The following is a 15114-nucleotide window of genomic DNA, read 5'->3' on the forward strand; positions in this document are numbered from 1 at the left end:
TTAAAAATCCATATGACTTTAGCTGGATATAACTTGCAATTTCAGGTTAGATGAACAGTATGTATGGCAGAGAAATAAATGGTTTACAATCTTCAAATAATTACCTTAAAGCCATGGCTTATTGCCATTTGAGGTTTAGAGAAAGATTATAATTTCAGTTTTACTTCATGCCTTGTATCTATTAATTCTACTAAAAAGTAATACACAATTTGTAACAGGCATTACATTTCTTAAAATAGTTATGCTTATTAAACATTTATGCTCATCTCACTTAATCTTTTAAAAAATCCTGCTCCAAAAGGTAATAGTAGAGCTAGGATTAGTGAACAAAAAACCATGTCTACCTCCTCATAGAAGCTCTTTTCTCTGTAACATGCTATTAAAAACATCAGCAATCAGATATTCCATTTCCCTTCACAGGGGGATGTATCCTGAGTGCTTCTGAGAAATGCATTAACTCTTTCAGGCCACCGGGATGCCTGGGAGTGAACTGAGGCAATAATTTATTCAATAGCTTAACAGCTACCTCACTGAACTAAATGACACCCTGTGGCTGAAAGAGTTAATGCAGCTTCCAAAAGTTCCTGCATTTATCTCTCTGCTTGTTACAGTGAAAATTAGTACAAATACAACTTCTCCACTTGAAAATGACATGTTTCCAGATGGCATACTGGGATGTAGACGATTTGCTTTCAACTCTTGCCGATGATGGCATAGTCACATGTTCTCCCTAGAGACCTCCGCGTGCTCATGGGGCCCTGGGGACAACTCATCAAAGCAAAGCTGGCACAGGAAGGCAGAAACAGCTGTCATGTACAGTTCAACACCTGGCTGTAGGGCTGGAGCAAGGGTATTCTCTCTGCCCAGCATCCCAGTTTCATCTCTAGGTGCCCACAAACTCCTAGATTCATCAGCCTCTGCCTTTGCTTACAAAAGAATTTTAGTGGTCATCTCAATTCGTTTAGGGGTTTCCAACCCAGTTCAGCATCAGAAGTACCAGGGAACTTTCAAAAATAAAATACAGGTTTATGAGCCCCATCCGGTCCTACTGAATCTGTATTTTTAAAAAATTTCCCAAGTGACTCTAATGATCAGAGCCAGGTTTGAGAAGCAATAATAATCCCACACTCTCACTTTTCAGATGAAGTCAGCAACTTGCCCAAGCTCAAAGGGCAATTTATTCAACATATTTATTTTGCAATTACTTTGTTCCAGACACAGTGATTTAATAGCACAGAACCCGGGCCTGGAGATTCCTGTAAAACATCTCTTTCTGGTCTCACAATCTCTGGCATAAAAACTATATATTATGTGATTTTTGAAATTACTTTTCTCCCTGTCACTTCCCTCCTAATAATTACTACTTTTGCTAAAATGAAAGGTCACAATAGTCCATGCCTTTCCTGACCACTGTTCCTCACCATTCTTCATGTCTCGTTAAAGAGGCGATTCGATTCTCCTGTGCCACTGCATGTACAAAAACCTCCAGTGGGACTCGCAGCTTTTTCCCTTTGTTTAATTAAAGATCCCATGCAAGTGAGTAATTGAGCTGAACCACTACTGCGTCTATGTCTGGAACATTACAATAAAGAAGAAAGCCATTATTCACAGAGAGTGCAATTCAACATTGGGTGCTTTCCTAGGCAGGAATTGGAACAACTTATAGGTTTCCCGATTCTGAATTTCCTCTGTTAAATGCTTAACCAGTGCAATGCAGAAATAACCTGAAACATAGACTCAAGTACCACAGTAAATATTTAGTGAATTGACATTTACAGAATGGCCAGAATATAGTGGAAAACAGTGGACCAGTATAGAACAAACAAAACAAACAAACAAACAAACAAACAAAAAACAGATGCAAAAAATGGTAACGTCAAAATTTTGCTAATGGCATAATTTGAGGTGCTTTTCTTGCCAGATTACCTGGCGTCTTGAAAATTCTGTTCTAGCTTTTGAGATGGTAAGTAGGGGATTTAAAAGGATAGTTTTTCTCTGTTTATAAAAATATTAACTAAATTGAATATCTCATCCAAGTATCTTTCTCTATACTCCCTCCCTGTAAGTCGTGCTTTATTTCCTCTTATACCAGCAACCTAGAGCCAATTTTCATGTAATAGAATAAGTACCTGCAGTGGTAAATGGTCTCTTGCCTGCCTTTTGGCTTCTCCATCTGGACACCATGCTTTGATGGAAACAACACAAGTCTCACAGATCCCTGGAGTAAGGGCTTCCCTCCCTCCAATGACATATTTGAACATTCAATGACTCTTCCTGAGATAATGCTCTTCAAGATTAACTTAAATTGCTAGGGTCGTCTCATTTTGTGCTCACTGAGATGGTTGCTGTGCTCTAGTAAGAGCCCTTTATATTACTGGAAAATGTTAATAAATATTTTATTTTTAGGTCTCACAATTTTGATTCCTAAAGATCTTTCTCCAAAAGAATATGAGTATTACTTAAATACCCTTAAATATGAGTTTCTTTTCTATATTCTGAGTTTCTAATAGCCTTCTCTCCTAGTTAAAGATGGGACAGAATATTTAGGTCTAGGAGTCAAGAGAGCTAAGTCTTAGTTCTAACTCAGGAACATATTAGCCATACTTGGCTAGTCAAGTTACTTTGCCCTTCAAGGCCCTCAGTTTTCATTGCTATAAAATAAGGGAATTAAACTATGAGGCCATTTAGATCCCTTGCAGATGTGACAGTGTATGAAGAAGGCTTCGTTCAAGGTCCTTTAGGAGTATGCACCATGCTCATAAGATAGGACTCAGAGTCCCATATCTTGCACTTATAGTTTGAAAACAAGCTTTGTTTGCTTTTGGAGATTGTCAGATTGCAGTTCTATGGTGTATTACAGAGAACTCCGGTTGCCATGTCTCAACAACACTGATAAACTCTGTCCATATCAGAGTCAAAGAATGTTAGGGTTGAAAGGGCTCTGGGATGTGCTCCCATTTTACAAACGAGGCAACTCATGCACCTTTTGTTTACATGCTTGATTTCTTTTTCGCTCTATATTTTCTCAAGAATATTTAAAACTTTAACTTGTCTTTCTAGTCTGTTTGATGGGGTCTACTTTGTGCAAGCGCGCGCGCGCGCGCACACACACACACACACACACACACACACCCCACCACCCTCCTCAGACTGAGTCTGTAAGAATTGAGATCCTAACAACCTTCCTCAACAACGTGCTCTTGATAATTTAATTTTTGGAATACTAAGAAGTCAAGTGATTGGTTTTCTTCAAAGATGCGCCTAAAAAATATAGCAAATGGCATGTTCAACAGAGTTGACATTTGCCTGTTCCTTTAGACGCAAAGTATGGAGACTGAGAACTCATCTTTACTATCTTATTCAGCTTTCTCACTTGGTTGCCTTTGATGACAAAAAAAGATTCATTAGTATTCTAAAATATACTTATTGTCCTTGGCACGCAGAGAGCGAAAGAAACAAGTGCAGGGGACTGCTTAGGTGCAGTCCTGGATGATTAAGGGCTCCGTGTAGCTTTACTCTAGTCATGAGAGTCTCTTCTGAGAAGAAAGAGAAGACCTGGTGCATTTTAAAATGCAATGTTTATGAAAACAAAAATGAGTTCTTGCACTTACTTACTTTTCTCTCTGGCAGTCATTGACCTATAAAATGTCTCTAAAATAGTCCCCAGCTTATGAAAAACAATTGCGTGTTACACAGAACGGAGTGTATCTGAAATGGACAGGAGACGATATCTGGCTTCAAAGCAATAAAGGGGGAATAATAGAGAAGAAATGATGTATATAATGCTTTCTGTTCAATTAGATTCTAGCTACTTCTTGGAACTAGGATGTTTGAAAAATTCTCCTTTGTTCTCTGACAAGGGCTGTTGCAACTGCAGCTGGAGAAAACCAGGTGCTACAGACACCCACACACTGGAAACAGTTGGAAAGGCACTTGTTAATCTTTCTGGTGCTCATTGGCTGCAGTGAGCTTTGCACTAGGCTGGTTTAAGATTGATCTGCTGATAGCAGGAACTGCTTTGGTATTAGAGAAATAGGATTGATTTTTTTTTTTAAACAAAAGCAGACGAGCTGTGTGTTTCCATAAGGCATCAAGGCAAATGCTCATTGATTTAATGATGTGTAGCTATGCCCAAATGAAGGGAAGTGTGATGTTCAGCTGTAAGAATGGGTCATTTCCCTGGAAAGTGGAGTTCTGGAAACAAGCATAATTCAGGGATAATTGAAAGTCAACAGACTCAGAATCTACCCATTCACTTTGAAGTACAGATTACAGATTCTACAGGCATTGTATAAAAAATACATAGCCTAAATAGGTTCATTATGCAATAGAATGGCTTTAAACAGGAGATCAGAAATCCCTAGTCATCAAACAGGATGCTTGACATTGGTTAAGGATCATTGATGCAAACTTTCTGTGTTATATGTTAAATACTAGCAAAGTGACTACAGAACAGAATAGATAAAGCATCAGATTGGGAAGATGAGGATGCTGCTTGCAGAGGGTCAAATCTTTCAGAGATATGCAGATTCTTTCCCCCCAGTTCTCTTTACGAAATAACTTAGCAAAGCAATAGTCAAATTATCTCTAAACCTTATTCTCATGGGCCAAATCACCAGTTACTCATCAACCGTATCTGTTACAAACCACCTAAGAGAAAACCTTTTGCTCAAAGCCCAGACATTGAAAGAATTTAAAGAATAGCAGGAGCCTACCGAGTTGTCCTGAGGGTTTGGGTAATTGGAACTCCCACCCCTACGCCTTCAGAGGTCTTGACAGAGATGGAGGTGGGTGGGTAGGTAAGGGGTGACCTGAGGTCCATATAAATACACTTAGCCCATAATAACCTCAGTCTTTGTTGGGTATTTTCATTTATTTTTTAAAAATATCTTCCTCCTTATTTTTTACCCTAAGGCTGTCATTAGTTCTTATTTTAAATGGATTTATTTTCCAATGACTTAACCTCATTTCAAACTCACATAGGGATGTCCCTCATGAATTTCAGAGATTAATAATGAAAAATCTCAGTTATGAAAGAGGTTTCCCAGTGAACGTCTTACCTAAGAAAGTATTTGAAATGTATTCAGACACCTGGTTCCCTGATCGGCTCATTTCTGAGAGATGTGTCAGCTCCCGGTTCAGCATCCTTTTGAACTGTGTATGAAGAACAAAAATGTATTAACCACCTAAAATATAGCAAATTATCACTTTACATGTCTACAACTTTACTGTCTAAGAGCTGAGAGGTTGGATGAGCAGATACCATTAGATAAATGATACTGTTTTTACAAAATACAATGCCCCCTTAATGCGAAATTATTCCATTGTCTCTTTAGGGAAAAAAAGGTTTTTTCAAAGATTTCTTAGAATTACCATGATTGCTTCTGAAGATGCAAAAAACAGGAAAAGGAATTTCAATAGAGGTCATGATAATTTCACTTGAAGATGTAAGCACATATTTAAATACATTTATTGAAAGTTAACTCCAAAATATAAATTCAGTTAATAATATACAGTGAGGAGAAATTATATATGAAAAGTTTAAGGGGAAAAAAAGCATCCTTTAAAAATAGTTGTGTAAAAAGAATAGGATGAAAAGATATCACAGTCTATTTAAATGCAATGTAATATAACATGCGCTTATTTCATAATAAGCAGCCTCAGTGGGCTAAGTGACAACACAAATCATTACAAGTGTTTGCTACTTCACGGAAAACATACAGATGTAAATGTTTCACATTCAGTCAAAGACACATAACATAATCAAATGAACCCACCTTGATGTAACCCCAAGATACAGATAACAAATAGTTTGCCTCAGGCATTTTGGAATACTCTCCTGCCACAATCCACAAATCCCTTTGAAAGAATTCACAGTTCTGAGAGAGCAGAAAAGCCTTGCATTCAGTGGTAAAATAATCAAAAATTATAAAGGACAAAGCCTCCAAAACTTAAGGCATTTTCTAATCCAAACAAAGCCCATCTTCGCACTCCATTCTTGCAAGAATCCTATGCTCCCTGCTTCTTTCCTGGCAGAGAGAGTAATGAAATCAGAAATTGCACGAAGGAGTAAGAGCCTGTCCAAACGTATTCAGCTGGCTGGTGTGCAGCACTTATGAATTATGAATAGTCCTAGTGGCCGAAGGGGTTTCCACCCTAGTTTAGTCCGGCTCAGCTGAACTCTGCAAGGAAGGAGCAATTCTTGCCTGAGGGGTTGCCAGACTGGGAAACACAGCCATCTTTTTAAAAGGAGAAGATTAAAATGGAGGGAGCCCCATGAATATTTAAGTATATCTGAAGTCAGTACCCTCCCCCATTTCAAGTAGGTGTTCTTAACCCTCTCCCCACTGCACAGACCAGTGCTCTGCAGATGTAGCCTCTGCAGAGTTGAAGCTACTCTAACGGCTTCAAAGTGATGGTGCATTTGATTCATTTACTTTCCGAACATTAAAAAAAAAAAATTGAAAAAGATTAAAACTGTGGCTGTTTTCAGACCAGGCTTTCCATATACAAAAATACTTGTTTAAAACTATCTTTTTGGAGGGTTGTTTTCTGCACATCAATGGTGTACAGATGCATTTAGCCTTCTTTCACAAGGACACACATAGGAAAGAATTCATTTATTTCATTTTAAAAGTATTTCACATGCAGAATGCAATTTTCTGCACTCTACCAGCTCATTAATATGCATATCAGATGACATGGAACAAATGAATTAAACACATTTAACCTTTCAATCTAGGATCTAAAGTGTGTTAGGAAATACAAGATATCGTTTGCTGCATGAAGGGTGAATTATTTGCGGCTATATGAATGACTATGCTTTTTTTTGGTATTTTTTGTATTGCATCTTCTAATTCATGTTAGAAATAATTAGGGGTTAAATTTATTTTTATTTCATTTTAGCAAGGTAGGGCATGTAGAGAAAGTTATTCCTTTCCTGTAGGCGCTTCCCCACCTCCTCCTTGTTGGGGTTAGAGAACAGACAAGCGGGGAGTCTAAGGCTCCAACCCTACTGCAGTGGAATTCCCTACTGAGGCCCATCCCACTGCCCTCCTTCTCCTTCTTTCTGTTACCCCACCCTGTGACTCCCAGGAGTTCAAGTGCAGCAAGTTAAAGGAATCGCAAAGCACCATTGCAACAGCCCCCCCCCCACACACACACACAATTGGTTCTCTCCTCTGAGGCAACTCCCTTTCAAATAAGCATCCTGCACTGACAGTGGCTTCACTTCAAGCATCTAAGCCACTGCCTGTCCCCAGGAGACCAGGTCTTTCAAGGCAAAGCCTTGAAAATCGATATTGCTGCCCGCTGGCTCCCTGCGCCATGCACTGTTCTCCGAGAGGCACCGTCACCCACTTTCTGGGTAACCCTGCTTGCGTATGTGTATTTTCCCATGATACAGTATGTTAGTAACTGTAACCAGGGATCTGTGAATCAATCATCTCGGCTACTGTTTTACTTATTGAAACTCTATGCAATTTTGAACTCTGGGTGAATCACGTAAGTTCCAGGTTATTTGTTTTTTAAGATACAATTGTTCGGTCTTAATGGCACCTTATTTTCAGTTCTCAAAAGACAGGTACTTACACTAAAACCTTAGAAGCTGGAAAAGACAGGTTTCTATGTTCTCACTTGATCAGCTGAATTTTGGCAAGAAGCAGACTTTACTTGGAACGTTGTAAAAATATCTCATAAAAAGCACAGAGACACAATTTCCTTAACTATATCTCTGCACTAGACTTAACCAAATGTAACATTCAAATAATCATCCTCACGTTGGTTCCTTTGGTCTCTCTGAAATATTTAAGAAGATATGGGAATCAATCAGTTTTGTACTAGTTTCATAATACCATTTGATCATGTATTTGATAAATATTTATTGAACACCTAACATGTGCCAGGCAAAGCACTGGAGATATATAGCAGCGAAAAATGAAAAATAAAACCTTTCCATGCTTTTAATCAACTTTCATCCTAGCAGAAATAATTAGATACATTAGAGTACATTAGTTAACCAGAAAGGTTAATACTTTGGAAAGGGTGGGGCAAGTTCTTTTTTAGCACTATTGGCCCCTGAGCTCAGAATACATGAGCAGGTAGAAATTCAATCATAAAAGACAAAGAAAGATTTTTCTCCTCCTTTCTTTGTATCACCTCCCATTGCCACAGGACCCTGTTGGCATAAATTATTGATCAGTCCCACGGAGCAGGGAAGTAGCTCTCAGCTACAGAGATGAGAATAAACCAAACTCATCACCTTTCCTACACAGTTTACAGAAGAGGCCAGTGTACTCTTGTAAGTAGTTAACAGATGAATACCACCTCCTTCCTCTCATGCCTAAGTTCTATGAGCTTTTTACTGAGAGCATGGCAATGCCACCAAAAAACAAAATCGTCTTAAGGCAACCATAAAACACACAACATGATCAAGTACGCAAATGGCGGTCACTTAGTGTCAGAAACTGACCCAGTCCTTTAACCGTTGCTTAGCAACAACCATTGGTTTTCCTCCTCTGTAAGGGAGGGCCCAACCACACTGACTAAGGCAATCATTGCTCTCATCAAAAAGCATTTATGAAGGGCCCACTTATGCTGCACTCTGTCCAAACGGAGGAAGGCAGACACGGCCTTCAAAGAGCAGACAGGGGTTACCTTTCACATTCTAGTAATGCAGAGTCCAATTAGTATGATTAGTGCTGACCTGTGTGAGGAGACACATCAAGGAATGGAATAGACATGAATTGTGTTTGAGGTTAGGACCCAGGAGACAGTTGGGGAGCTCAGCTTAGTTGGGTTTTCAGTGTCTGACTCCCATATGGGAGTAGTTTCTGTTGAGCCAGAGGCAGCCACAACATGGAAGACGGATCCAGACTTTCATTCTCAGCTCTCGATAACAATCTTGTGAAGTCACTTCACCTCTCATACAAAAATGTGAGTGATGTATGATTTTAGGATCTCAGCCTCTCAGTCTAAACCTGTCATGACTCTATGATAAATCTTGTAGCAGCCTCCTACAGTCTGGACACATTCTTTACCAGTAACCAATATTTCCCAGAAAACAAAACTCTCCCAACACTGTGGAGAAAAACAACCTAAATCAGAAATGCTTCAGTTCATAACAATAAGTTGCCAGCAAAGGAAGAGAAGTATTTATCATCCTTCCAGAGTTTCATATTCTAAGGCTCTTGTCGTCTCCCTGTCTACTAACCAAATTGGCTGTTTAGTACAGAAATGAAAGTAAAATAGCTCCAAAGGGAAATTGTGTCCCAAGGAGTTAAAGGAGTGAAAAGGAGTGGACATCATTTACTTTATCAAATGCAGTAGAGAAAGCCACAAACAGGAGCACACTATTTCAAAGATAAATGTGTCTCTACTACCTAATGTACACAGATCCTATTTTTCAGATAAGAATCTGCCTTTACAAGAAAACCCTGTTAGGGCCTACCTAGAAATAATGTCCCCAGAGGAAATGGCTGAAACCCCTTTTCAACACAGACAAGCAAAGTTTGTGAATGAACCTTTAGTAACACAAATTCCTCCAATGCTTTCTTAGTAAGTTTATGCCTAACACTAGATTCACGAACGCTATAGACACTGCAGTTATTTTTTGAAGAGAAAAAGATATTCTCTACATAAATGATTTAATTATTATTTGCCTAGACTGTATCTTCTCTATAAAATTGTGTGATTTTGTTAGAATAGGCTACCTTTAATAGTTATTTAAAATATCTGGAATAGCAAAAGCCAAAATTCAATTACACTGGATAGGAACATTTTGTTTATGGCTCAATTTTTTTCTTTAGCTTCAACGCTACATACAGAGATTATTTTCTTCTAAGGCCGATTCTTATGAAGTGATGGAATACTTCATCATTTTTCGATATTTCTCATCATACGACTAGTTTGTGCTTTGTGCAAAGATACATAGGCAAGTTAGGAACTCTTGTGGTAATGAGCTCTTAGTTAATTTAATCACGTAGAAGTGGACTAGAATGATCTGAGAGAGTCATTCTGCTTCTAAATCTTGACATTTCTAGTTTTCTAAGAATAAAACAATTCAGAAAAGTAATACTACAAGGGGCGAGTATCAAGCATGTGAAAAAGCTACTTTTAAGACTAATCTGGGCTTGTCAGCATGTGGGTCACCTGGTTATCACTCAGGAGTGAATCCTAAGTGATCAAAAATATATCTTTCAGGGGGCCGGCCCGGTGGCTCAGGCAGTTAGAGCTCCATGCTCCTAACTCCCAAGGCTGCCGGTTCGATTCCCATCTGGGCCAGTGGGCTCTCAACCACAAGGTGGCCGGTTCGATTCCTAGAGTCCTGCAAGGGATGGTGGGCTGCTCCCCCTGCAACTCGCAACGGCAACTGGACCTGGAGCTGAGCTGCGCCCTCCACAGCTAAGACTGAAAGGACAACAACTTGACTTGGAAAAAAAGTACTAGAAGTACACACTGTTCCCCAATAAAGTCCTGTTCCCTTTCCCCGAATAAAATCTTTAAAACTATATATATATACACATATATATATATGTATATATATGTATATATATGTATGTGTATATATATATATATATATATATATATATCTTTCAGTCTGTTCATGACTAGATAAAGCAAGCACTTTCTCCTCATGATAACCTCATGATGAAGTCAGTAGGTGAAAATTGTGCACATGAAAAAAAGGTGCCAAAGAGTGAGGAAGACAGCGCCAGCAGTTAACCTTGTGGGTGGCCATCTACGCAGGAGCCCATCTGAGACAGGCACCTTATTGTGTGGGATCTTCCTGTTTTTGCAGCATGAAACAACTGCCGAAGTCATTAAAGTCACAATGACTTTACTAGGGACTAAATTTTGACTCATATTTTACACTTTGTTAGTCATAACTTAATAAGAATTCCCGGGCATTAGGAAAGTGAAGGGGCTGAAAATTCCTCCTGAAATCACAGAATGCTAGCTAGTGGTGGTAGAAAGAAGTTGAAACTGCAGTGACCCAGTTTAGTGAGAAATGGAAGTAAGGAGAGCTTGTCTCTGTTGTCTTAGTTCTGGCACTAATCAGATGTGTGATCTTGGGTAAGATGAATTAACTTCTTGAATTAACAGTTCTTTTTAGTTTTTTTTTTTTTTTTTTTTTTTTTTTTTTTTTTTTTAGCTGTGGGCTCAGTTTCAAGAGTTGTAAAATAGCTAATTTCTAAGGTTCCTTCTGATTTAAAAAAAGAAAAATGCTTCTTCCATACCTCTGTTTCCACGGGAAGAAACAAGGGCCCAAAGAAATGAAGAACTCTAATTTCTAAACACCTTCACTTTTCTTTGCAAAATCTGATTTAAACAACAAAAGCAGGGATATAGTGTACTTTCTCTAAAGCCCTTTATCAAACTCATAATTTCCACAATTCTTAACATTTCAGATTATCTAACAATGTGCATCTCATCTCTTTTCTCTTTGTCTTTCCCTATAAACTTTACCATCTGTTTGAAACTGGATGTCCAGTTTTTTCTTTAATGAAATGTTTGTGTTGTTTGAGAAGCAAATGAAATTAAACGGAGTTGATAACAGGTTTAAGAAGGGGGCAACGAGGGTAGTAGGAGAGGGTAAAGGGGGTCAAATATATGGTGATGGAAGGAGAACTGACTCTGGGTGGTGAACACATAATGTGATTTATAGATGATGTATTACAGAATTGTACACCTGAAATCTATGTAACTTTACTAACAATTGTCACCCCAATAAACTTTAATTTTTTAAAAAAAGAAAGGAATTAGCATGCTATTGTCCATTAGCATCTACTTTACTAGAAACTATAGTTCCATGATGGGCCATCCTAGCAAACAAGTCCTACTGCATTCATATTTGGAGCGAACCCCTGATCTATTGGGGAATATAATTAGTCATTCTAACTATTTGTGTGCCAAATAAGAATGAAACTCATCTAAATAGATTAGAATTGAGTGATTCTCTTCTTAACTGTCTAGTGATATGGTAATCCACAACAAATAAGTATATAATGCAAAACAAGCATGAACATCTCTACCGTAATGCTGCAACAAAACATTGGCATTTATGAAGAAGCTAAAGCAGAGTAAATTCCACTCGCTGGTTAGAGGACAAGTTGCTCAAGTGACATTTTAAAAGTCAAAGTAGGGACAAACCATTAGAGCTTTCATACAGAGAACTGAAAAAAAAAATCAAAAGAATTTAAATACAACTTTTAATACATCTTATCTATCACTTGAGACTAGGTCTTGAACAGCCCTCAAAATTATTAGGTGTTTCTTCCTACCTATCTATCTCTTTGCTGCTGTCTGTTTTTCTTAGAATTTCTGGAAACTTTTCAAGAGGAAATATGGCACACATTATTGGGACACTAAAAAAATCGAACTTTCCTAGACTCAAAGTAATTCCTCTAAGAATGTTTAGAAAAATTTCTCAGACCTAACATTCCGCTATGTCTAAAAGTTGCTGCAGTGACACAATTAAATGGGCAAAAGATACATAAATATTTATACCCAAAGACTTATATCTTCATTATGCATTTTTAACTATATGTATATATATCTACTCACACACTATATTTATAAACTATACAAATAATTACATATATATGTTTCCACATATATAGGGTTGCCAGATTTAGTAAATAGAAATTCAGGACACCCAGTTAAATTTAAATTTCATATAAGCAACAAATGTTTCTTTTTAGTATAAGTATATCCCAGATATTGCATGTTCCAAATATCCCATGAAGAGATTGGATCTCAAAATCATACACTCATAATACATCAGGCTTAGAGGCCCTGTATATTTTTAGATAAATGCCCAAACTTGTTCTTTTTCACAAAGGTCTTTCCTTCTGGTGAGTAATACGATAAGACCTGCAACAGTTACTAACTGGCGCTTCACAATTTTATTTTATATATGTGACCCCTCCCCTTTAATCTGGCTGTTGATAGAGATAAACAAATAAACAAAAGATACTTTGGCAGATCTGGGGTGCTGGCCTGATAATTGAATATTGGAGAGGCCTTTTTCCAATAGATGACAAAAACCATCGTAGCAATTGAGAAAAATCAAGGAATCAAAGCTCACTATTTAGTTATTCTTTTGTTTTTCCATTTAAGTTTTTACAACGTTTCCTGTACATAATGGCTAATATTTAACCTCAAACTTCTAAAGCCAGTTCTAACGCCATGGGATGTTCATGTGATTCCAAAGCAGATGACTAAGGTTTTTTGGACCATTTTGCAGCCAGAAGTTCTACAACCTGTTATATTTTTGAAATTAGAAATCTTACCATGGATCAGACCTATGGAATACCCAGTCCAGTGTCCTCTCCTGACTAGTAGAAAATAAGACCTATACTTCAGGACCTTCATATCTGACTTGAAAGCAATGATACAGAGCAGGGACATCAGCCCCCCAAACATTGTACTTTTCTTTCATAACCCCATAAGTATTGATCATGATTCTCTTTAAAAACTGATTTCCAAATTTTATTCTATAAAATCTCCTGGGTTATTTAAAATCCTTCACTAAGTATTGCCTTATTAAAATTTTCAATATTTTTGCAGCCACAAAAATCTATCATAGCTTGTTCTTGAGATGACCACTTTAGCCCTTTAAATCATCATGTGGCATGTCTTGTGTTAAATATTAATAATATTGATTTCAGCTAGCAATTTTCACATACCCCTTGAGATAAAAGATAACGGGATGCCTTGAAACATAGCATTGGAACCACTGTCTCTGGATTAGCAATTTCCCAGGGCTGGAACAGCCCCTAGCCTGGAAATTTTCAAGATAAACTCTAGGGACCATCAAACAAATAAAGGAAAACCCTGAGTTACATAGACATATCGTTTCTGTCCCTGAAAGCAAATATGTTGTCTGTTTTGGTATTTTGGTATGCCTATGCTAGAACATGCACTTGCAAATTGAGAAGAATCTGCCACAGGTTGGATATTTGAAAACAATTTTAAACCATGAAGGATGAAAGCAGTAGTCTTATATAATTTTATCCTTTCAAAAAAGATAATTATACTTGTGTTGAATTTTTTTTCTATAATTGGCTACCATAATTTAGAAGAGATGGATGGATGCTTTGCACAACAGTGCACCCCAAGATGTATAGGTTTGCTGCGTTTACTGAAGGCTTATAAAAATAGTTTCAGAGTTGGATACATAGGCATAAGAGGAAGTTCTGGTTACAGGTTGACCTTACCAGTGGGGCTAACAACATATAGAAAACTCCAGAAGCAGACCCAACAACATTCTAGCATGACACAGGATCAGCTGACAATCCAACTGAGTTTGGAAATAAAATCCAAACTTGGCAAGTTGTTGAATTATTTGGAGACTAAGTTTTTCCATCTTTAAAAGGGGAAGTTTAGAAATAATGTATATAGAAAAGTGATTGGCAAAATGTCTGAGACTGTTTTAGGCTTGTAGTTTATTCCACAGGACTTGTGCTTGAAGCTGAGTTTTGTCTTTAAATTTAAAAAAAATAGGAGCTCTTGGTACCTTCTTCACTTGGGTTTGCATTTGGGTGGAGGTTCCTGTTGGCTCTTCCGAACCTAAACTCTTTTCTTCTCATTGTTGACAAAGTTTGTACAATAAACTACACAATTCCCACAAGATGCTGCTGAAGGTGTGATGCATTGATGTCATGTAGATTACATGCCACAGGAATTACTCCTAGAAATTCTGCCTCACTGGTTGACATTTACATTATTCACTAGTCTACGGAGTGTAAACCAGAATTGCCAGAAAGATAGATGAAGATAGATGAAGTCTGTCAAATGAAACAATAACTCAAAATGGCCTTGCATTGAAGCCATAACATAAAAACAAAAACAAAAAAATACCTATTTGGAGATTTCCAGCTGTTGTTAACTTTAACCAGTCATGATTCCATGATTTGGCCAATTTCCTCAAATTAAGGAACTCTTATGTGTTAACCAAAAACTCTTTATGTGTTAACCAAAAGCCATGAATGGCCACAAATTGCCTGACAGAAGGATAATTGCTCCAAGTATGCATTTTGCTCAGATTTCCTCAGTTGAGGTCAATCCTGTAATGCATCTGAAATAATTGAATATGTGGCTGGGGGAGGGGTG

At 37.7% G+C, this 15114-nt stretch overlaps 1 protein-coding gene across 6 annotated transcripts in view; it reads right to left on the reverse strand.

The window, feature by feature from the left end:
- PDE4B (phosphodiesterase 4B) overlaps positions 1 to 15114 on the reverse strand; it is a 480594-nt gene that overhangs the window by 12992 nt on the left and 452488 nt on the right. For 5 of the 6 annotated variants that reach the window (XM_081054844.1, XM_081054845.1, XM_081054843.1 and 2 more), the window contains one exon: positions 5061 to 5154. In XM_081054844.1, coding sequence (XP_080910970.1) covers positions 5061 to 5154 — 94 coding nt within the window. Of the gene's footprint in view, positions 1 to 5060; positions 5155 to 5777; positions 5957 to 15114 lie in introns of those variants that run through there. The other variant, XM_081054847.1, reaches the window with a different exon arrangement.

This window comes from Rhinolophus hipposideros (assembly GCF_964194185.1).
Source record: "Rhinolophus hipposideros genome assembly, chromosome: 8".
In the NCBI taxonomy this organism is placed as follows: domain Eukaryota; kingdom Metazoa; phylum Chordata; class Mammalia; order Chiroptera; family Rhinolophidae; genus Rhinolophus; species Rhinolophus hipposideros.